The sequence below is a fragment of the Ursus arctos genome, unplaced genomic scaffold (genome assembly GCF_023065955.2).
Source record: "Ursus arctos isolate Adak ecotype North America unplaced genomic scaffold, UrsArc2.0 scaffold_36, whole genome shotgun sequence".
NCBI classification, from domain to species: Eukaryota; Metazoa; Chordata; class Mammalia; order Carnivora; family Ursidae; genus Ursus; species Ursus arctos.
In genome coordinates, this window is record NW_026623050.1 from 17,604,660 (window position 1) to 17,628,331 (window position 23,672).

Below are 23,672 nucleotides of genomic sequence, written 5' to 3' on the forward strand. Positions count from 1 at the left end.
TCCTGTTTCTACAGAGACCATGTGCATGACTCAAAAATTCCAGCATTTTAATATTCATAGGATATTCCCTGGACCAAATCTAACATCCAGATGGAACACGAACCCTTTGTCCAGCTCTGCATCCAGAAACTTGACGCTATGGATCCAGTGGGTGTCATTACAGCTATGGAGCAAAGGACAACTCATGGTAGATGCTTAAGTAATGGTAAACTCTGCTGGAGCTGGTACTCAAAAGACATATCTGGCCTTTGGGAGGACCTGCTCACAGGCACCCTGGGGAGCACAGAAACCACCACTGACATGATCCAGCCACACCAGCACGGACAGGCTCCTCACAATGTCACACAAAGCTGGGCATTCCATTCCTGTCCTACCTCCCATCACTTTCCTAATCACCCTGCCACACACCCCCCGGAGGTCCCAATTCTTGCCTGTTTCTACCACCCATGGACGGACTTTCTCTCCTTCCCACTGCTCCCTCTCCCTTCCTATTTTCTATCTCCCTCCTCTATTTCTCTGCCTCTTCCCATCTTGAGATTTCTTTCTACCAATTTATGCGTTGGGCTCAAACCACCTCCCTCCAAGTTTCTCATCTTTGCCCAGTCTCTCTGCTGAGACCCATGAAACCAAAATGGCGGATCAATTTTCAGCATTCTCCCCGCCATGCTAGGTCCTTGGGGATGCAGCACAGGGCACAGACCTGCTTCCTGTGTCTCTTTCCAGAGAGAGGCCCTGGTGACACAGGGCGCTTGGTGCTTTCATTAGGGCAGTGTCCGGCGTGCGGCACAGACAGGATCTACAGCACCAGCTGGCCACGCCCACGGGGCCATATGTCACCCTCCACACACGGCCCAGTTACCCGTTTACATGTTGTGGCAGCCATGGCCAGCAAGGACCCTCACCGTTCCATCCTCCAGCAAGAGTCGCAGGACTTTGTCACCAACTCTGTAGTCTTTGGCTATTTCAGCAGACTTCCAAACTTCTTCAGGATCGGGAATCCATACCCTGTTGTACTGACCAACACAATAAAGCAGCCTTAATTTCAGCACTTTGAAAGCAAAAACACAGATCATGAGATCATGAGACTCAGGGAGCTTTCTGTCTGCTCAGTCAGTTCCCTCATCGGGAACACTTTTACCGAACTTTGGCTTGTGAAGTAACCTTCAGTGTGTCTGTGATGCACCAGACCCAGCTGCTTCATTTTATGGGCAATGGAATTCCCAAAGCTTCCGGAATACACCCTGAAAACTGAAAGCCTGGGGATGGAGAGGACGTCTTGAGTCCCTTCATGGGAAATCTGAGAGCTCTTAACAAGAGTTGGAGCAGAGGGATTTGGTTCACCACGGATTGGTTCTGGGGCTCTGGGCCAGACACTTAACTTCTTGTGCCTTGTTTTTCTCATCTACAAAGTAGGTATAATACCTACTTCACAGGTTTCCTGGGCGGTGAAATTAGAATTTGTAGTTGAAAGCACTCTGCCAGATGTTACGGAACTATTGCTACAGCAGTGTTATTTCAGTCTTACTGCACTGGTCGGTAGCCAAGGTTTCCCACTGCGGGAAATGTGGAAGGCCAGATGCGGCCACTGAGCTCAATTCCCAACAGGTGAACGCAACACCTGACTCAGGGCTGGTACGCAAGTCCTTAGGCAGAACCACACTGCTATGTACTGAATGTGCTTCTATCCCCAGCCCCCAAATTCATATGTTAGAGCCCTAATCTCCAATGTGACTGAATTTGGTGATAGGGTCTTTAAGAGGTTACCAAGGTTAAACGAGGTCCTAAGGCCCTGATCTGATGAGATTAGTGTCCTTGCAGGAAGAGACGCCAGAGAGCTCACAGGTAAACTCTCTCTCCACTTGCATGCACCACAAAAGGCCATGTGAATACACAGCAAGAGAGCAGCTGTCTACACCCCTGCACTTCTCAGCCTCCGTAACTGTGAGAACGTAAGCACCTGTTGTTGAAGCGCCCAGGGCGCAGTCTCCTGGGGAGGCAGCCCTGGAGACTGACCCGCGTGTCTAATACGCTCACACACTGGGAGGGGGCGGTGTCACTCTCCAGAACTCACCAGTGGCACCTCAACGCTGCTCAAGATAGAGACAAGGTGGCTGTCATGTCTGTCACAGGGCCGATTCATTCCTCTCCTCCTGTCTGCAGCATGCACGGACTACCCTTGCTTCTCCTCCCCGACCCCACGTCTCATACTGTCCTGCAGCGCTCTTCATCTGTTTGTCCATCCGTTCATCCATTCATTCATTCCACAGACACTCGCTAAGCATCTATTATGTGTACATGCTGGGCTGCCAAGAAGGAAAGGCATTTGCTCTCGGTCACCATGGCCTTCCTGCTAACCCAGCCAGCCTCGAACCCGGAGCCGCATGTGCAAAAGTGCATATTTGCATCTCTCTGCTCATCGGGCCACTGGTCTACCAGTGCCCTCCGACCCTGAGGAAATACTCCTTTGTGTTGAAAGATCGTACCTTCAGGGGTCTTCAGTGACAAAGATTCCGAGCAATAAAATTACGACATTTTAATTTTCCTTATTACAGTTCTATATACTTTCTACAATTGCATACATTACTTTTATAATCAGAATAATCTTTAGAGGCAAATATCAAAATATACATCCACAAAAAGACTTGTACATGAATCTTCATATAGCTTTATTCATGACGGCCAAAAATGAGAAACAGACTAGATGTCCATTAATATGAGAATGAATTAAAAGACAAAAAAACCCCAAAAAAACCACAACTGTGGTATATTCATGCAATGGAATACTACTCACCGATAAAAAGGATCAACTACAGACACCAGCCAGAAGGTGAAGGGATCTCCAAAACATGAGGCTGGAGCCAAAGAAGCGTTCCACAAACGAGTACGTTCTGATTCCCTCTAAAATGCTAGGACAGGTAAAACGAAGGTGGGGGTGCGGTGGGATCAGAACGGTAGTTGTCGCTAGGGAGTGAGTGGGAAGGCTCTCAAGGGAACGTTCTGGGGCTGATGGCAACATTCTGTACCTTGACGGGTTTGGGTTGCACAGTGGTAAGCACTTTTCAAACCTCACAGAACACAGAGTTAAGACCGGTGTTTCACTGTCTGAAAATTTTATACAAAGAACTCAACAAATAGGAAACTCTTAACAACAGACACACTAATATATTTAGGAGCACATGTACTGATGTATGTAGTTTACTCTAAAACGCTTCAAAAAATAAGATGGTCTGAGGGCTGGATAGAAGGGTACAACGATGGACAGACATATAATACGACAAATATGGTGAAATGTTCACGGTAGAATCTAGATGGTAGGACAAATGTTCTCGCTCTAAAGTCCTTTCAACTTTACTGTATGCTTAAAATTTTCATATGATGTTGGAGGAAATAAAGAAAAGTATAAAATAAATTTCAGAGTGCCAGTACTAAACTGGGACAAAGTTGATTAAGGAGCACATCTATTTATCTATCTATATTTATCAATATAAATTGACTTATTTAAGCAAAGAAATATATATATCTCACTGGCAGGGTATCAATCACCATTCCCTAATTTATTTGGGTTGCTTTAGCTCTTGACAGGCAGCTGGGAGCGCAGGAGCTTGCTGAAATGAGTCATGGAATGGCTAAGATTTCAGACACAGAGACAGAGAAAACGGAAGAATGACCTGGAGGGCAATGATACACACTTAGGTACACATGTCCATGCAAACAGCTGGACAGAAGCCCCATAACACACAGGCACACCCACCCTCCCTCCACACATACTTGTTGCCATGGGCTACTGTTTCCTACCTCAGGTCTGCTATCAAAAATATTGCTAACCTCATAAAGCTAAATCATTAATGGAATATCCCAATGTATCAAGAGTTGGACACTATAGAATTTTATTTTATCTCATTTCATTTCATTTCATTTTATTATTTTTTAAGAGGGCTCCAAGCCCAGCCTAGAGCCCAACATGAGGCTTGAACTCACAACCCTGAGATCAAGACCTGAGCTGAGATCAAGAGTCGGACACTCAACCAACTGAGCCACCCAGGCACCCCAGCCACTAGAGAATTTTAGAACTGAAAGGGTCCTGGGAGATCGTCTACTCCAAGTAGTTTGTCAGTGTTCTTTTTAAAGCCACAGAAGGCTTACCTCAAATGAAATGGGGGCAGCCTCCTATGTGAGGCAGGTAAGAGTGGAGGCGTTCTGAGAAGGCTCCGAGCTGGGGGCCACAGCTGACGTCCCTGGGGTCCTCCCACGGCAGCTGGGAGTTCTGAGAAGTAATGTTAAAGTCACTGAGCCAATCCAAGCCTTCAGTTTTACTGACCCCAAAACGTAAGCCCAGGGAGGTCAGTAGCTCACCAAACACCACACAAAGTCACAACATATCCTCCATGGAGCCAGCGCCTGCAAGTCCTACTTTGGACTACTTGGTCATTAAATGAGTCCGGCTTTGAAAAGAATCTTGAACTCTCAGGGGTGCCTGGGTGGCTCAGTCAGTTAAGCGTCTGCCTTCGGCTCAGCTCATGACCTCAAGGTCCTGGGATGGAGCCCCATCTTGGGCTCCCTGCTCCGTGGCGAGTCTGCTTCTCCCTCTCCCTCTGCCCCTCTCACCACTCATGCTCTGTCTCTCTCAAATAAATACATTTTTAAAAAGAAAAGAAAAGAATCTTGACGTCTCAGCTGCAGCCATCTACTCGAGAGCGCAGGCTGATCTGTTCCATCGGCTTGTTCCAGCCCAGAGCAGCACTGAATGGAACGCAGTATTAGGACATAGGGAACCAAAGGCTGCCTCTCTTGCGGAGGAAACACCAACGGCCTCGCTGGCCCCTGACTCCCCAGGCCGCCCACACCTACCCGGCCTGGTGCCCCTGCCAAGCAATGCTGCCGATCACTGAGGGCCCCACGGCTGAAACCCAGCCTGGTAAGTAAACATGGCAAAGTTTACCCAGTTCCACGTCAGTTACACCCATTGGGTCCCTCCCTCCTTCCTCACATTCTTCGACCCACAAAGCAACGCTTCAACTGGGAGGAAGAGCTCACTTTGCAGCATTTAGACAAACAAACAGCAGTCCCTGCAAACAATGTGACTAGCTTTCATGTGACCTCCCTGGTGTGACTCCTTCCTGCGGGGCAGGAGCCTCCAGACTCAGCCTGCCTGCCAAGCCCGCCAGGCACGGGCCTGCCGTGGGGCCAGGGGAGCAGAGATGCCTGCCTCCCATGCCTGGCCCGCGAGTACTCTCCCATGGAAGGCAACCCTGTGTACCCCAATTTCCAAGCCAAGGGAGGCTTGACAATGAGGCACAGGCTTCAGGAGCACAACCCTTAGGAAGTTACACGTCCTTGGGAACATGCTGAATCCCCCACCCCACGTGCTCAGCAGAGGAGAGGGCATCTTCTCTTGTTGCCTGCCTGTTTGAAGGCATCTGCAGCTGCCGGGCACAGAAAGGGCTTGAAGACTTGGCATGGAATAGGGAACGCCACAAGCTTCCTAGCTGCTCTCTGGACTGGAACAGAGTCTCCACATTCTCGGTCAACCAGGCCAGAGCTATGCTCCCTCTCCTCCCCTCCCTTGTCCCTCCAGGCCCTTCCCAGTCTCCGCAGTACCCCCTCTGTCTCCTGGTGTCCTTCCCAGCCCCTCCTCCTGACAGGCTTTCTCTAGAGTGTCCTCCCTTCCCACAGCTTCGGCGACTGCCCTGGCACCTGTGTGCCTGAGACCTCCAGCCCAGATCTCTCAGCAGGTCTAGACCACATTTCCCGTGGTGTCCCAGACACCGGGTCCTAAATGACCTTGGACACTCACAAATTGCAAGCTCTAATGACCATTATGTACCCCCTAAACCCACTTCTCTTCCTCAGAAGAGGATGACTTGATGGTCAAGTCAGAAACTTGGGACTATGCTGGGCCCCCTTCCCTCCCTCCACCTCCAACAACCAAATGGTCCTCAGGTGCTGGAAAGCCTACATCTCAAGTCTCACCTGTCTGTCCCATCCATCCCCACTGCCATGGCCATCTATTAGCTCCCCTGCCCCCACCCCCACCAATCTTCTCCTGACAGATGCCACAGTCCGCTGAGGGCTTCCTCAACCAGGCAGAGCACCAGGTTTCTGTGGATATACAGCTTCCCTCACCCACATCTCAATCAGAATTTCCATGGGTGAGGCCCAGCAAGATGAAAAGCTTTATAAGTCTCCCCTGCCCTAATCAATTCTGATGAACAGTCAGTCTGGGAGCCACTGTCCTGGACAGTCTTCCTACTCAGGCTTCCCTCCCTCTTCAGTCCAGCCTCTGCCAGCTGCCACCCAATCCACTAGCAGTTTCTAGATCATTCCAAGCCCTTCTTTGGCTCTCTTCCTTCTACCCCCAGTGCCACCCCTTGTCTTGCTGCCAGTGAGCAATCGCTTTGAGCAGTCAAGATTCAGCTCACAACTCCTCTCCTTGGTGGCACTTTGCCTGTCACCCCCTATTCCTAACAGGATTGAACGCTTCCTCTTTACAGCTCTCTCTGCCCCTTCCCCAGGTTTCTGGGTACCTTCCCATCTCCCCCACTGGCACTTGAGCTTCAAAAGTCTTGTCTTTGTACCCTTGAACCCCACACAATGACTTCCCCATAGCTAGCACACCATAAACATTTATAGAACAAAAATTCAAATTCCGAGTAGTTTAGTTGCACCAATTAAAGACTAAGCTTTGGGGGCGCCTGGGTGGCTCAATCGGTTAAGTCCGCCTTCGGCTCAGGTCATGATCCCAGGGTCCTGGGATAGAGCCCCGCATGAGGCTCCCTGCTCAGAGGAAGCCTGCTTCTCCCTCTCCCTTTGGCTGCTGCTCCCCTGCTTGTGAGCTCTCTCTCTCTCTCTGTCAAATAAGTAAATAAAATCTTAAAAAAAGCTAAGCTTGGTATTTTAGTCTTTATATATATATATATATATATTTTTTTTTTTACTCTTTTGAAGTACCCATATATAATACAATGGATAAATCTACTTTTCCAGAGTTGTTAATGATACATAAGAAGTCTAAAAGCTTCTTAAAATAGCCAAATGAAGGGGCGGCTGGGTGGCACAGCGGTTAAGCGTCTGCCTTCGGCTCAGGGCGTGATCCTGGCGTTATGGGATCGAGCCCCACATCAGGCTCCTCTGCTGGGAGCCTGCTTCTTCCTCTCCCACTCCCCCTGCTTGTGTTCCCTCTCTCGCTGGCTGTCTCTATCTCTGTCGAATAAATAAATAAAATCTTTTTTTTTAAAAAAAGAATTATTTAAAAAAAAAATAGCCAAATGAAAAGTCATTAAACTGAACTTTGACCTTATTTTAGAGACATTGAACTGCTTCTCCTGACCTTGCACATCTGAGTTCCAGCACAACTTTCCTGAAGATGTTCTGTGAGTTCCTCATACACAAGCAAGAGAAATAGATGACTGAAGGATGGTATCATTTGTGAATCTGTGGCTAAAACCAGCTGTCACCTGAGTCCCGATTAATAAGCCAGAACAATTTAAGAAACATCTCTAGAGGCATGCCATAGAGCTCTCTGCCTTGCCACCCACGTGCCGCTTTCACCAATATCTCAGATGAAAAAAAAAAACACCACACGTGCCTATCACATGCACAGCTATGAAGCGGAGGTCTTCCCACAAGTCCTCTGTGTGAATGGGGAGAAGAGGAAGACGGTAAAGGTGGCTGAACCACGGTTCTGGTAGTGGGAGGTATTAGGAGCATAGGTTTTTAATCCTGCCTCCTCCTCCACTTCTTTTTTAAAGTCAACCTTGCATTTTTAATTTATTAAAATTAAGATTTTATTTATTTATTTGACAGAGAGAAAGAGAGAGAGCAAGCACAAGCAGAGGGAGCAGCAGAGGGACAGAGAAGCAGGCTCCCTGCTCAGCAGGGAGCCCAATGCAGGGCTCGATCCCAGGACCCTGGGATCATGACCTGAGCCGAAGGCAGACGATTAACCAACTGAGCCACCCTGGCTCCCCTCTTCCTCCACTTCTAGGTAACTTTAGGCAATTTACTCAATCTGAGCCATTTGTAAAATTGGTCTAACAACATCTACACATAACATTGTTGATTCAGATGAAATGAAAGAAGGCATATAAAGTTCCGAGGGTGGCATCTGGCACAAATGCTCCATGACTGCGAGACAAAAGTAACCATCATCATCTTCCTTACGCCTACAGCTCTTTCTGAAAGCAGAAAAACTCCTTCATGCATGCATGCACACAGCAAATGTTTATTGAGTCCCCACTGTTCCCTGTTCTCTAGAAACTCTTGGTCAATGGGGGAGACAGAGAGTTGACAAGTGCTTACAAGTCAACTGAGAGGTGCTCAGATAGTGGAGCTGGTTGTAAAGATTTCTCAGAAGAGGCACTCCTCCTCGGTGTCTTAAAGTTTGGGTGCAATTGTAAATGGGATCGACTCCTTAATTTCTTTCTTCTGTCTCGTTGGTGTATAGAAATGCAACTGATTTCTGTGCATTGATTTTATATCCTGCCACTTTGCTGAGCTCCTGTATGAGTTCTAGCAATTTTTGGGGTGGAGTCTTTTGGGTTTTCCACATAGAGTATCATGTCATCTGCAGAGTGAGAGTCTGACTTCTTTGCCAATTTGGATGCCTTTTATTTCCTTTTGAAATCTTACCATTTGCAAGACGTGGATGCAGCTAGAGGGTATTATGCTAAGCAAAATAAGTCAATCAGAAAAAGACAATTATTGTATGATTTCACTCATAGGTGGAAGTTAAGAAACAAGACAGAGAATCATAGGGGAAGGGAAGGAAGAATAAAATAAGACAAAATCAGAGAGGGTGACAAACCCTAAGAGACTCGTAACTATAAGAAACAATCTGAGGGATGGAACTGGAGGGGATTATGCTAAGTGAAGTAAGTCAAGCAGAGAAAGACAATTATATGGTTTCACTCATAGGTGGAACATAGGGGATAGCATGGAGGACCACAGGGGAAGGGAGGGAAAACTGAATGGGAAGAAATCAGAGGGGACAAGCCATGAGGGACTCTGGACTCCAGGAAACAAACCAAGGGTTACAGAAGGGAGGGGGTGGGGGATGGGGTAACCGGATGATGGGTATTAAAGAGGGCACATGTGGGGATGGGCACTTGGTGTTATACACAACTAATGAACTGATGAACACTACATCAAAAACTAATTGAACATAATAAAAAAAAAGGAAACAAACTGAGGGTTGCTGGAGGGGAGTGGGGGATGGGGTAACTGGGTGATGGGCATTAAGGAGGGCACCTGAAGTAATGAGCACTGGGTGTTGTATGCAACTGATGAATCACTAAATAATTCTACCTCTGAAACTGAAAAAAAAAAAAAAAAAAAGAGGAGGCACTGCTCAAATTGAACTTGGAAGGTGAGGCGCTGCTGAGCAAAGCAGTTATTTCAAGCCAACCAAGGCACAGAGGGTGGAATGGGCAGGAATGCATCAAGGGCTGGCCAGAAGTTTGCAGAGCGGGCGCTGAGGTAGGAGCAGGCAGGCAGGGGGGGATGCAGAGGTGGGATCCTGTGGCTGGTCAGCGAGTCTGAGAGTGCCAGGGGCTTCCAGAGAGGTTCCAACAGTGAATGGCCAAACCGGTTTCTCTCAAACAGATTTCAAATAGTCGAGCTGCTGGGTCAAATGCTCTCAACATTTCTAAGGCATGTTGCCAAGTAGCTTTTGAAAGAGAAGGGTCATTTTACACTTCTTCCGGTAGCAACTGCTACTCTCACCACACTTCCTCCCAGGAGTCTCCTCTTTCTCAGAACCTCTCTCCCTGTGGCTCCCATGCCAGCTCTCCTGCCTCCTTCTCCTTGTCATGGCTCCATCTCAAGGGCCCTCTGAATAGTTTCGTTCCCCCGTGAACGGTCTTGGCTCTCTTCTCTCCCTTGGTGAGGCTCTCAATGCCCGGGCTTCATCTTCTCCCTTGGGGCAGAAGACTCTGGCGAAACCTCCCCACCAACCTCTAACCACCCAGGGCACTGGCCCTGGGAAAGCCCTTCAGTGCCTCATCCCCTGCAGGGACAAAGTTTGCCTCCTAACTTCTTAAGATCACCTCCCCCTGGTGTGCCTCAGTGTGTCAATGGCACCCCTGCTCTCAATCATCCAGACCCAGAACTCCATGTAATCCGAGGCCCCTTCATCTCCCCAGTCCAGGCCTACTGTCACCTACCGCCACAGGCTCTCTGGACTCTGCCTCCATTCACCCTGCCCAATACTGCAGCCCTCATTCTCTCCCCGACACTTAGGATGACCTGAGAATTCAGCCACCTGAGTCCCATGGGCACAGCTGACATACCCCGCTTCCTAAAACACAGCCCCCAATCCTGATCCTGTCTTCCCACGCTCAAAATCTGCACCAGAATATGAACCTCCGACCTAACTCTCCAGTCGCCGAGACCCTCCCTTCTCAGCTCTATCCTCCCTTTAGGGCTTCAGCAGACTGAATTTTTTGACATTTCTCATTTCTCACTCATCAGAAAACTCTTTGAGAGGCAAGCCTATCACTCAAAAAAATCTTTCTAATCTCCTCCAAGCACAATGTTTTAAATACAGAAAGTGCTAAATAAATGTTTTATGGGAGATAATATACCTGTCTTCAAGGCATATGCAGGAAGGGAGATTCGACAGGGGGCAGGCAGGTAACATCAGTGTAGCCTGCAGATTGTGGGTGGGTATGGCCATCACCCACGGACAGCCCACCCATCGCCCTGCTGCATCACGAATTGCCCCTGGGTGCAGAAAGGGATTTCAGAATGTTTTAAAACGTTGTATGGCTAAGACTGTGCAGAGAAGCAACACTCCTGGGGCATAAATGTGGCCAAGAGTCCCCCAGACATGAACTTCGACTTAGGCCAATCCTGTGTGCTGGCCTTGAGGGACAAATGGCTAGATCTGTGGACTTGGGGAGTGTTGGGGGAAGTGGTGGGCATGCAAGGGACAGGGCTTAGATTTTGTTTCAGTTTCAGAAAACTCAGTAACAAAGCAGGCTCTCTAAAACCTAAACAGGCAGCTATACAAACTGGGGAGCTTCCCCCCTCTGGAATTGACCACGTGGGGACTGACTAACCACCAGGAAAGGCAGAGGCAGCCTTGGGACAAAGATGCCTACTTGGACACAAAGTGGGTATGGATGGCCATCAAGGCTCCTTTTGGCTCTGGGATTCTCAGATTCTCTGTCCACCCAAGCTCTTCTCTAGAAACTCTTCCATATCAGTTTCCCTACATTATGCCTGCTACTTAGTTGGTATTTAAAAATATTTGTGGTGCAAGGCACTTGATGATACAAAAGCTTACACTTGTGTATTTTTGCTTCTGAAAAAAAAGTTACCTAAAATAGGTTAATCATCAACAATTTTCTATTCTCCAAAGTATCTTCCAAGCATTGCTTTCTGCCAAAATTTTCTTTTACCTCCAGTAAGTTGAAGACCTCAGAAACCCTGCTGGATATCTGATGGCTCACGTGCTCACCGGTAAACTATTCTGGAAGAGTGGAGGTTCAAACAGTGCCCATTTAGAACTCTAGTTAATGGAAACGTGTTAGAGGGCACAGTAATATTTGGATGATCTGTACTTGCATTACTAATTCAGCAAAGTAGAAGAAAAAAGTTTGCTTAAACCATCGAGACAATTATTTACAACTATCATTTATATCTACAGCAAAGTGTCTTTTCAAATACAAACTGAGGGCATGTGTCAGGGGGAAACGGATAGCCAACTGAATATTAGCAACCACAGATTTTACTCCACTGGGGTGTGAGAGGATCTGACATTATGGCTATTCAAATGGATTTTTTTTCAAAAGGGCCAACAATTTCAAATTATTTTTTATCCAAATAAATAGCCAAGCTCATGTCAGGCGGTTCTGGGTGCCAGAATGCTATCTTTCTACATAAGGGGTGGAGCCCTCGGCACTGGGAAAGAGATGGTTTCTAAGGAATGTTCTAGAGTGACTCCCAGAATCAGGGTGTATGGGAAAGGTGCTTTATAAATTGTAAAGCAACGTGTAAGTGTTAAGTGAAGAGCCTGTGACCCCCGGATTCACAGGAGCCCTCAAATTCTACAGGTGAAGCTTGCCTTACACGCCCAGGCAGCTGCAACTTCGTACATCAGATGAACTTAAATGCACGTGCAGGCATTTCTGAAGACCCGGGAATTCTAGAAAGCATCCTGAATACTGCGGTCCTAAGCTTCTTGTTCAAGGGGCTCCGAGGAGGGTCAGGAAGATTATGGATCCTATTATTCGCCCGTGTCTGAGATTTCCGTGTCCCTGTGGGCAACTCTGATTCCACCTGTGGCTCGAGAGGCGGGGGCCGAGAGGCGCGGGAGACAGACGCGCGATCCCCGGGAAGCCCGGGTCCGGGAAGGCAGCCGCTCACACTCGGTCCTCCCATCCCGAGGGAACCCGAGGCTCCCGCGGGGCGCTCTCCCCGCCGCCGGGGACCAGAGCCCTCGGAGAGCGACTCTCTGGTGCCGCAGGTCCCCAGGCCCTCCGCGGCCCTTCCCTGCGGCGAACGCGCCAGGTGCACAGGTGTGGCCTGGGCACCAGGTACAGTCAGCATTAGCGCTATGCCGTCTTCCCTCCCGCGCGCCCGCCTTCAAGTACCTGCGTGTACAGCGCGGCCACCGCCATGGGCGAGACAAGCCGGGGCAGCTCGAGGGCCGTGAAGGTGCGAGGCTCGGGGGCTGGGCGTGAGGCTCCAAGGCCCGGACGAGTGACCGTCAGCGCAGCCCGCGCGTAAATCAGCGCTGGGCCATCTTGCGGGGAAGTTTTCCAGCGTCCGACTACTCACCTTCCCCCCCACCCCCGGTAGCGGCCTCGGGAGCAGAGAAGCCGCGGATTGGTCCTTGCCCGCCAACCCGGCGGGTCCGCGCCGCGATTGGCTGGGGCGGGCTGAGGGCAGGGCGCGAGCCGCCTCCCGGCCGGCTCCCGACGGTCAAGTGGGTCCACCTGGCGGGGATGCTGAGCCGCCGGCGCAGGTGGGATTCCCGGGCTCTCAGAGGCAGGAAACAGGTGTGTTTGAGACGCTCCCGGCCAAGTTTTGGCTTCCGTAGTTTGCAAGCGTGTTTACTGGAAAGAGCAGAGGATATGACCATTGCCATAGAAAGTCCAAGAGAATCATCAAATTATTAGAACTTGTAAGAGGGTGCAGCCAGATGACCATATTCAAAATCAAATATAAAAATGAGTTATTTTCCTTTATGTGAGCAATAATCATTCAGAAAATACGATAGAAAGTAAGATGGAAAATAAGACATTTACAACATCAATGAACATATAAAGTGTCCAGAGACTATACTAACAAAAATGCGCTTGGCCTTTGTGGAGAAAATGTTAAAATTTTCTCTACAAGGACATAAAAGAAGGCCTGAATAAATGGGGGAAAATGCCATTTTCATGGATAGGAATATTTAATATCGTACAGGTGTCAATTCTACCCGGATTAATAATATAATGTATAAGCCTAATATAATTGGAATAAAAATCCTAGCAGAACTTTTGGAAAATTGTACAATGATTCTATATTTTGTATGGAATAAAATTTATGTGCAACCAAGAAAATCTTCAATTTATTTTTTTTAAAGATTTTTTATTTATTTATTCGGCAGAGATAGAGACAGCCAGCGAGAGAGGGAACACAAGCAGGAGGAGTGGGAGAGGAAGAAGCAGACTCATAGCTGAGGAGCCTGACGTGGGGCTAGATCCCATAACGCCAGGATCACGCCCTGAGCCGAAGGCAGACGCCCAACCGCTGTGCCACCCAGGCGCCCCTCCAAGAAAATCTTCAAAACAAAGACCAAAGAGGTGAGATTTGCCCTACCACATATTAAAGGATATCACAAATCCATCATCATTAAAACAGTGTGATACGGGCACGAGAATGGATAAATGAATAGGGGACAGAAGGGAGTCCACGAGCAGGGCCCCATATTATATGGGGCCTTAAGGATCAGAATGGGAAAGAAAAGATTATTTAATAGATGCGCCCATTGTGTGTGTGGTGGGGGAAGCAAATCCATGCCAAATGCTGTATCTAAAAATAAAAAATCCAGATAGATTTACGATCAAAACTTAAAGGTAAAACCATAACATTCTTTTTTAAAAAAAGATGTTACTTATTTATTTGAGAGACAGAGAGTCACAAGCTGGGGGAAGAGCAGAGGCAAAGGGAGAGGGAGAAGCAGACTCCTTGCTGAGCAGGGAGCCTGTCTCGATCCCAGGACCCTGAGATCATGACCTGAGCCAAAGGCAGATGCTTAACCTATTGAGCCACGCTGGTGCCCCTAAAACCCTCTTTTTTTTTGAGAGAGAGAGATTTTATTTACTTATTTGTCAGAGAGAGAGAGCACAAGCAGGGAGAGCTGCAGGCATAGGGAGAAGCAGACTCCCTGCTGAGCAAGGAGCGCAGGGGGACTGGATCCTAGGACCCATGGGATCAGGACCTGAGCTGAAGGAGACACTTAACCGACTGAGCCACCCAGGCATCCCAAACCATAATATTCTTAAGGAAAAAAATGAAGGGTAACAGCTTTTCAATGTTGGGTTAGGAAAAATATCTTAAGATACAAGGTAGCAAAATCATCGGAAGAAACAATGATGAATTTCAGGTCATCAAAAGGAAAGATTTTGCTTCAGTGAAAGACACCATTCTTAAAGAAAGGCAACAGCCTGGGAAATACATTTGCAACTTAAACAACCAAGAAATGATTAATATCTGTATTAATCTAAGATATGTATGAAACTACTATAAATTAGTTTTTAAAAAGACAGTAAGTCCAATTTTTTAAATTGACCAAGGAAATTAAGGCACATGGGAACACTCAAATGGCTTGTTAACACATAAGGAGACATCACCCTTATTAGTAACCAGAGAAATACAAATGAGAACAAGGAGATATCACTATATACTCATCAGATTGGCGAAAATATTTGGGTTGAACAATGTCAAATGCTGCCTAAGATGTGAGAAAATAACTTTTGCTCACACAACTGGTGGGAACTATGTGATATGCCATTCTAGACAGCAATTTGAGAATATTTATTGAAAATAGGTTTAGGGAGATAAATTATCAAATAGCCACAAACAAAACAGTTAAATAAATCTTCTTCATAACAGAGTTATATATCAAAGGAGATATCCATCAATATCCATCAGTAGGAGATGAATAAATAGTGTATACATATGGTATAGACTCTGTAGCTGCCAGCAGGAATGGATGTGACCTACTTATATCGACTTGCAGAGATATGAAAAGCAATGTTGAAAGGATGTATAGCAAAAGTCTTTATATATAAACTTTAAAACTAGTAAAAAAAACCTGCAATATTATATATTGTTCATGGATAAAAGTGTATGTAAAAAAAAGTGTGGGTGATAAATTACAAAGTTATCATTAATTATGCAAGAGTGAATATCTATGAGGTTGAAGGAAATGAAATTGATAATAGAGAAAAAGGAGGAACCAAAAAAATTTTGAAGGGCCTGGCACAGACCAACAGTGACAGGTGCCACAAATAGAGGATTATGATGAATTCAATGTTACGTACCTCTTGTCCAAAATAATAACATAAAGAAAAGACATAAAGTGGGTAGGAGAGGGGGTGCCTGGGTGCTTCAGTTGGTAAAGCGTCTGCCTTAGGCTCAGGTCACGATCCCAGGGTTCTGGGCTGGAGCCCCTGCAGAGGGCTTCCTGCTTAGTGGGAAGTCTGTTTCTCCCTCTCCCTCTGAGTTACCTTTTTAGTGGTTCCTCTGGGGATGAAAATACGCATCTTAATTCATCACAGATCCTTGAGATTCATACTGTATTACTTTCCTACAGCCACTGTAACAAAGCACCACAGACTGGGTGGCTTGAAACGACAGAGACGTACTCTCTCACCGTTCTGAGATTACTGCTGTTACTGCTGGGCGAGGGCTTTTACCGCACTCTGTTCCCAATCAAGTGAGCCCCTCCAAAGACAAAGCTGCTGGTTTTCATAGCTTGCCTGACTCTGGGAGAACTACCAGCCTACCTGAGCTGGGTGAGGGAGGATGACGGGAGCAGCCCCAAGCAGGGTTGTCAAACGCTGTTCTTCCTCAGAGGTCGGTGGCTTGTCATGAATAAACACTACTAATCTGTTGTATGATGTTGGTCAATTTATAGAGCCCTAATGTTGTTTTTGATACTTTCATCCAGTGTCATCCTTGCTTTTTCGAGGAGAGAATTTGTTAAGCTTCTCAGTCTGTCATACCAGAAGTCAAAAATCTATTAAAAAAAGAAAGATTGAGATATAATCCTTATAGCATACACTTCACCCATTTTAAGTATACAACTCAGTGGTTTTTAGTAGATTCACAGATTGAACTATCACCACAGTTTATTTTTTTATAATAATTTTTTATTATGTTACGTTAGTCACCATACAGTACATCTTTAGTTTTTGGTGTAGTGTTCCATGATTCATTGTTTGCGTATAACACCCAGTGCTCCATGCAACATGTGCCCTCCTTATTACCCATCACCAGCCTAGCCCAATCCCCCACCCCCCCTCCCCTCAAACTGAGGACACCACAGGTAATTTTAAAAGTGTCATCATCTCAGAAAGAAATTCCGTGCCTCTCGGTTATTGCTCCATCCTCTCATTCCCCGAACACAACTCCTCCCAGCCCCAAGCAACCCCTATTCTGTATGTCATCCCTCTTTTTTCACTAGTTAACCTGGCTAGAGGTTTATCAATTGTATTGATCTTTTTAAAGAACCAGCTTTTGGTTTCATCGATTTTCTCTTATTGATTTTCTGTCCTCAATGTCTTTGATTTCTGCTGATTTTTATTACTCGTTTTCTTCTACTTACTTTGCATTTAATATTCTCTTCCTTTTTAAGTTTCTTAAGGTGGAAGCTTAGATGATTGATTACAGGTCTTTCTTCTTTTCTAATGCATGCATTCAGTGCTATAAATATCCCTCTAAGCACTGCTTTCACTGCACCCAGCAAATTTTGATAAGTTATATTTTCATTTTCATTTACTTCAAATATTTTTAAAATTCTCTGGAGATGTCTTCTTTAATCAATGTGTTAGGAGTGTGTTGTTTAAGGGGCAGCTGGGTGGCTCAGTCGGTTAAGCGTCTGCCTTTGGCTCAGGTCATGGTCTTGGGGTCGTGGGACTGAGCCCCGTGTCCAGCTCCCTGCTAAGTGGGGAGTCTGCTTCTCCCTCTCCCTCTGCTCCTACCCCCCACTCGTGTGCATGCACACGTGCGCTCTCTCTCAAATAAATGGAAAAAAAAATCTTAAAAAGCGTGTTGTTTAAGCTCCAAATCTGGGGATTTTTCAGCCATTTTTCTCCTCTTAGTACCTAGTTTAATTCTATTGTCATCTGAGAGCAGACACTGTATGATTTCTGTCCTCTTAGATATTAAAGGTGTGTTTTACAGCCCAGAACATGCTCCATGTTGGCGTGTGTCCCATGTCCCATGTGCTGCGAGCTTATTTATAAGACACTAACAAAAATACTTTATTCCCATATCTTTATTTGAACAATTTTCTATAATAGCTAGGAGAATACAGCATTAATGATGCACATTTACTAAGGACAACGTTAGACAACTACAAATTTAGAGCGTAAGTGTCAATCTGATGTTGTTTTGGTTTTCATCTTAGCACTAGATGATAAATGGTGAAAACCCATGTTTCAAAGGCTTCTGTTGATATGAGATGAATTATTAACTTATTTTTTAAAATTCCACGTGAGATATGCTGGGACGGTTTCAGTTTAAAACCAGAGTTAGTTGATAATGTCTTTCACTTCTTAGTATTTCCGCTACTTTCAAATGGATGCATATTTTACCTACAGCTTTTCAAAGATTAACTGTATCATGTTTTTCGATGTAGATCAAAATAGAATTCCTTTTCCAGATCCAAGAAGGAAAAATATTTGAAAAACTGCAATGTTCAGTTTCATGGTAGTTAAATGGCATATCCATTTCACAGTAAATTAATAATTAAAATTAACAATTCAAATACAATATGTTAAATGTCATGATGAGCTCATTTCTGTGTAACATTGTTAGAGCAATTTAAATTTTCCAAGGACACAAAAAAAGTGAACATTACTCCAGGAGTTCACAAAAAAAATACATAACCAGAATCATAAATTACAACATCCATAGCCACATTTAAAGGAAAAATTCGCCATTTGTTGGAAAATATTAAATGGTTCAAGTGATTTACAGAGCCTGAAATGTAGGCTAAAGTTTTATAACATATGGTAATAACAATAAGATATTTGAAACTATTGACTGAAAAATGCATGAAAATGTACTGACCTACCAAGCATTGACTTATACATACTAGTTTCCACTCGAAAAACATGTTTCTTTCAAATATTTCAAGCTGTATCACAATACTAAGGAAACGTTAGTCATTTTCAGTCATTTTCGGAAGCTAATGACACTCACTAAGTTAAGCTAATGAACATTTTCGCTGGACCAAATTAGAAAATTAAAAAATGTATAAAATGCATTTTGGCAGCTATTTTACAGAGTATCTTTCAGTTCCTGATCTGAGAAATCTACTGTATGTAACTCCAGGTTGATTTAATTTGGGTTAATACAATGGGTTAGAACTTACAGATCTCTTCGGTTTTCATTCAAACTCATATATATAGTACAGGGTTCCTAAAAAAAAATTTTAAAGCATGTCCATGGAAGGTTTTACAGTTGTACCCTTTACTTGTATTAAGAAAAGATCAGGAGAAAACACGCCACTTAAGCATTACCAAGAAGCTACGTTATCTATTTCTTTCATATGTTCATTTGCTTCCTCATGACACAAAGCCCCCCCAAACTCAGGACCACTCTCTCAGCCCACATTCACCGGCTCTGAGACTGGTGCTGTCTGAGTTCTAACACCTGTTTGGAAATAACAGCAAAGAAAGGAAGGCAGGTCACAGGAGGGAGAGTCATGCAGGAAGGAGAGAAAGGAATTCGTGGTTGGGGGCCTCACCCAACCGAAACCCTCACAGAACCTTGAGAAACACAGCAAGATATCCTCTCCAGGTGAGTCAGTCCCTTACAGAGGAAGAGTTCCAGAGAACTTAAGGCAGCTCTCGGAGGGAAGGGAGCAGGGGTTAAGGCGGTCCTCACAGCACAGCCTGAGAAGAAATCACGATGCACTTATCCATGAACAGAGGCCAAAGCAATACACGGAGCCTCTCTAACACGCATGCACGTAGCACACCTCCTAGCTCGGGAGTCTACACTGGCAGCATGCACACACTGGAACGCTCAGACACACTGACTTGTATAGGGCTTGCCCGGGGACAGGCCTCAGAAGGGCCCCGGGGGCTTGGCTGCAGGCTGCACAGCTCCCCCGGCGGCTCTAGGTGCTTCTGCGCGGGCGTGGGGAGTGACCTACCTCTTAACTTCGGGGAGGCTTTCACGGCTTCCAGCCAGGTGGAGACAGCCTGCTACTAATGAAAGACCTAAACACAGAGTATTGCACCCTCCAAGGGAGCTCAGACTCATGAAAATCAAACCTAGGGTAGCAGGGAACAGATACGAAGAAAGCCACCAGGCTCCGGGCACCTCGGATTGTCAGCACAAAGAACCTGGGACTCGGCACTCGCTCAGTTCCCGTATGCCAGTTGCCAATTCTGATAAGAGGAAAAAAAAAAAAAAAAGAACACCTCTCACTGACCCAGGGCACCACGCGGGTAGCAGGGAAAAGAGAATGTCCCCTGGAGACTTTTCAGTGTCCTGCCTCCCTCTGCCCAGGCACCGCTCGGGCTGCAGGCAGGAGACGGGCCCCACGGGAGGGCGGTGTGACCTCAGCAAGTCACCCACCTTCTCTTTCTCAAATTATCATCAGCAAGTGACGCAGTAGCAGCTACCCTTTCGACCTTCCAGCGCTGTCGTGAGGATACAATGAGGTAACAGAGGACGCGCGCCCAAGAAAAGCATAGCCAGATGCAAGGTCCTGGTCTGCACTACTTTCAGCAGGAGAACGTAAGGGTCACACACCCATTGTTGCTTTGTCTCATCTTAAACAGTTGGAAGTTACCCAGAGGATCCTTGAGGATGCCTCCTGGGGAACTCTACGTTCTGGTGACTCTGTGTGTATGTGTGAGAGACAGAGAGAAAGGGAGAGAGAGAGGCAGGCAGAGACGGAGGGACGGGGAGAGAGAAGGAGTATGAATATTGTGTGAGGATCTCTCAGACTAGGACAGGTGCCCTTTTACCTAGGGTTACCAGGAGAGTAATTTCTTAAAACAATCACTACACTGAAATCCCAATATTTTCATAGCCTCCCTCACGTTATTAAAAATCTGATCTGTATTACACGTAATTACTCACCCAGAAAGAGCCAACTCTCAATTATCCACTGAAGCAAAGGCAATAAAGCAAATCGTACAAACTGACCGGAATCCCCCAGATTTCCTTTTGGTGGGCTTTGGAATGTATCTTCTTGTATTTCTGCACTTGATGATAGAAGTGTCAGGTATGTGGAGATTTTTCAAACTTCCAAAGGAACTGCTTAGTGCATCTTGCCTTCCCCCTTCTTTATAGTTACTCTCAGGTCAGGTAGACCAAAGCCTTAACCAAAGGGAAGCTACAGGGAAAACTGCTCCTCATTTTTCGGCCTTGCATTCCCAGATGTGAGCTGAGTCTGTACGTAAGGCGAGTGGGGGAGACTGTTGAGAAGGAGCTATTAAGACAGAACCATGTTCTTTCAAGATCTTTCTTGGAATTCCTACTGCGTATCACAGGGGAAATATGAAAAAGCAAATCAGTGACAATGTTAAGGAATGTACTGCCGACAAGTTAGAACAACAAATATCGGCCTGAAGGGAGGCCGGGGGCAATTGAAGACTGACTCCTTCCATAGCTTTCCACAGGTCAGAGTCGGTGAGCAGGCAGGTGATGGGGTCTATGGTTTGGCTGAGGGAAGGAAGGGAAAGAGTGAACGGGGAATGGGCGGGTGGAGGGCTGGGGAAGGTAGGTTTGAAGCTGGGTGAGAAAGTGTGGTTGGAGAGAGGGTGAGCTGTCCTCGGAGGGGCTAAAGGAAACCCCTAGTCAGCACATTACTCTTGTATCCTCAAGAGAGTAGCACACAGAGTCATTTACCAGGTCGTGGGGTTCCCTGGTTGTAAGGTATCCTTGTCATGACTAAAGATCTTCAGGCTGCTAAGAGAAGCGAATTCAGATTCCCATCTGGGGTCCTGGGTAGGCCTCAGAGGAAGCTAGAGCCTGGAATAGAATCTTGTGTGACCATCACTGAACAGGAGAGATTCTGGCCCAGGTGTGGGACGGAGGCTCCAGCACTTTCCAGCAGAAAGGCAGGAGACGAGAGAGACGTTTCAGCACACGAGCTGTCTGGGGTAAGATAAAGGGCCACAGTGGCAGTAGGAGCTACCGTGTGCTCTTGAAGACCTGACAAGGTTCCGGGTGTGCACAGGACATGTTGCACGGGGACTAAGCTGGGGAAGGGCAGGGAGGACTTCCCGGTCCCAAGCGGACAGTCTATTCCAATGGTGGCATTTTGTTTTTAGCATCTCCCCTATGCAATGAGTCCGTATTCTGGCACATTCAGTACTAACCAAGTGGTTATAAGAGTTCATTCATTGAAAACCACATTGACAACTGGGGAAAACTAAGAGAACCTGATTGAATCAGTAGTGGTTTTGGTTGATTTTGCAAATAAATAAATGTATCCAACTTGAATACAGCAGTATGTGATGGAATAAAAATCACCCAAACTAATTCACTTTCTAAAAGCATGTAAGCCGTGTACACTTAAGAAAGGTTACAGCTACACTAACTTGTGAGTTTACATTTTATTAATCGCCCACGACTAAGAGGCACCAGACACACTGATCTTTCCATTCGAGGGGGAACTCACTGAGTAACTGCATCTAGATTCTCTATGATCCAAGTGCTGAGAGGGGAGAATTTTAGATGTGGAAGCGTCCAGCCCTCTTATTGTATAAAAGAGGAATGTGAGGCCCAAATAAGTTAATAGACAGTGTTTATCTTTAATAACAATCTTTATCATGATTTGAAACTGACTTCCATTAATATTGCACATGTTTTAATAAGATGTCATTTTTCATAGACCATCTAACAGTTAACTTACATAAATCTATGTTTGTGATTCAGAACCAGAGTTTCTAATGAAAGCTAAGAATTTACTCTTGCACAACCTGAAAGACCCATTGTCTAGGATTTCCAGGAAAAATTGAGAACATGTTTAATTAGGATTTCAGAATGACACTTAATAGGATCTGGGTCTTATTGAAACATATCCTCTGTAAAATTCAGCAATCTTCTTATATTTCTTATGTAAGTCTTAAAGTATTCCTAATATGATACTCCTTAAAGTATCTAGTGGTGCTGAGAACATGTATAGAAGTTGCAAAGCCTAAAAAAAAAAAAAATGGAACCATAGTATTTATTATACACCTTCTTTTGCATAATTTATAGGATAATCAAGGTCTCAAGACTTGAATCTTCTCTAGATAGTGACTGAGATTAATTCTTAATAAATTAAGAAGAAGAAGAAAGAAAACCTGTCAGGATTGAAAATATGCAGTGCAGGAATCCGGTCTGGGAACTAAAAATGAGTCACTTCACAGAACACCGTACCCTGATGTGATATCCACCCAGGGAAGATTAACGAGCACATCAATGTAATACATTCTGAATAAATAATGACATGGACAACAGCCACTCTGTCTAATCCTATCCCTAAATGTCGTTTTGTCCTATCACTACATGACTTCCCAGTGTCTGCTCCTTGTGCAGGTGGACCTGTATATATCTGCACATAACCCAGTTACAACCGATCTGACTGAATTGTAAACACAGTTGATAAAAAGAGAAGCTTATCGTTGCAGTGCCTAATAAGAATATCGCTTAAATATTAAAGAACACGGTGCGTAGCAGCAATTTAAATGCTCAGTCAGCTACAGTACAAATGGACTTCTATGCTCTATGGCAAACCAACATTCTCTTAATATCTCGATATCATCGTGCACATAGAAGGAAGTTACTTGACCAAGGACTTTACGTATCGCCAGTTTATTTCTTCGATCCGGTTTGACAACATCAACATAACCGATTCCTGAACTGGTAGGATATGTACTCCACGGCGATTTTTCTTTCAATTCTTCTGGTCCGCGCAGAGGAGACTCTTTGTGGGTGCCTTCCTAACAACAGCTCATGGCTGGAATTTACACGGTTGCCATATCATCTAGATGCAGTGCTAAGGACTGAAAATAAATGCTGGCATCTGGAGACCTCTCCTCCCCCTTCCTTCTGTCATATACCTCGGGACACCTAACTGACCCAGGGGGAGAGTTGCTAGTAAGGAACACAGCACAAAGAAGCCTATCGTTCTTTCCAAGGAGATGAAAGTATTTAGGGAGATTTCCAGTTAATAACCTCTCGTTTGAAAGATAATTAGTACTGTCTCTTTAAAAATGTCTTTTCAGTCGCTCCCTGGAAATAATGGGTTCTTATTGCCACTGTTGGCCTTGACATCCCATCACTTTCAGACCCGTGATATGAATCCCAGGCCCAGGCTGGCTGGAATCTGGATGGTTTCTAGTGCGAGGGAGGACGGGTTAAAAGGGAAGGTGACAGGAAAGATGTGTTTAGCGTCCATGAGCAGCTGAGGAGAGTCTTTCCTGTCTCGTAAACGCATCTGA

General features: G+C 45.7%; 2 protein-coding genes across 8 annotated transcripts in view; both read right to left on the minus strand.

Moving 5' to 3' along the window:
* The window catches only part of MYO5C (myosin VC), a 95,810-nt gene extending 83,018 nt beyond the window's left edge, over nt 1-12,792 (minus strand). For both annotated transcript variants that reach the window (XM_026518500.4, XM_057306337.1), the window contains exons 1-2: nt 12,594-12,792; nt 903-1,013 (exon numbers count right to left, since the gene is read on the minus strand). In XM_026518500.4, the coding sequence (XP_026374285.2) occupies nt 903-1,013; nt 12,594-12,620 (138 nt within the window). In that variant the 5' untranslated portion in view covers nt 12,621-12,792. The remainder of the gene's footprint in view (nt 1-902; nt 1,014-12,593) is intronic.
* Nucleotides 12,793-17,478: 4,686 nt separating this feature from the next.
* MYO5A (myosin VA) overlaps nt 17,479-23,672 on the minus strand; it is a 184,911-nt gene continuing 178,717 nt past the window's right edge. For all 6 annotated transcript variants that reach the window (XM_057306340.1, XM_057306339.1, XM_026518505.4 and 3 more), the window contains one exon: nt 17,479-23,668. In XM_057306340.1, the coding sequence (XP_057162323.1) occupies nt 23,516-23,668 (153 nt within the window). In that variant the 3' untranslated portion in view covers nt 17,479-23,515. The remainder of the gene's footprint in view (nt 23,669-23,672) is intronic.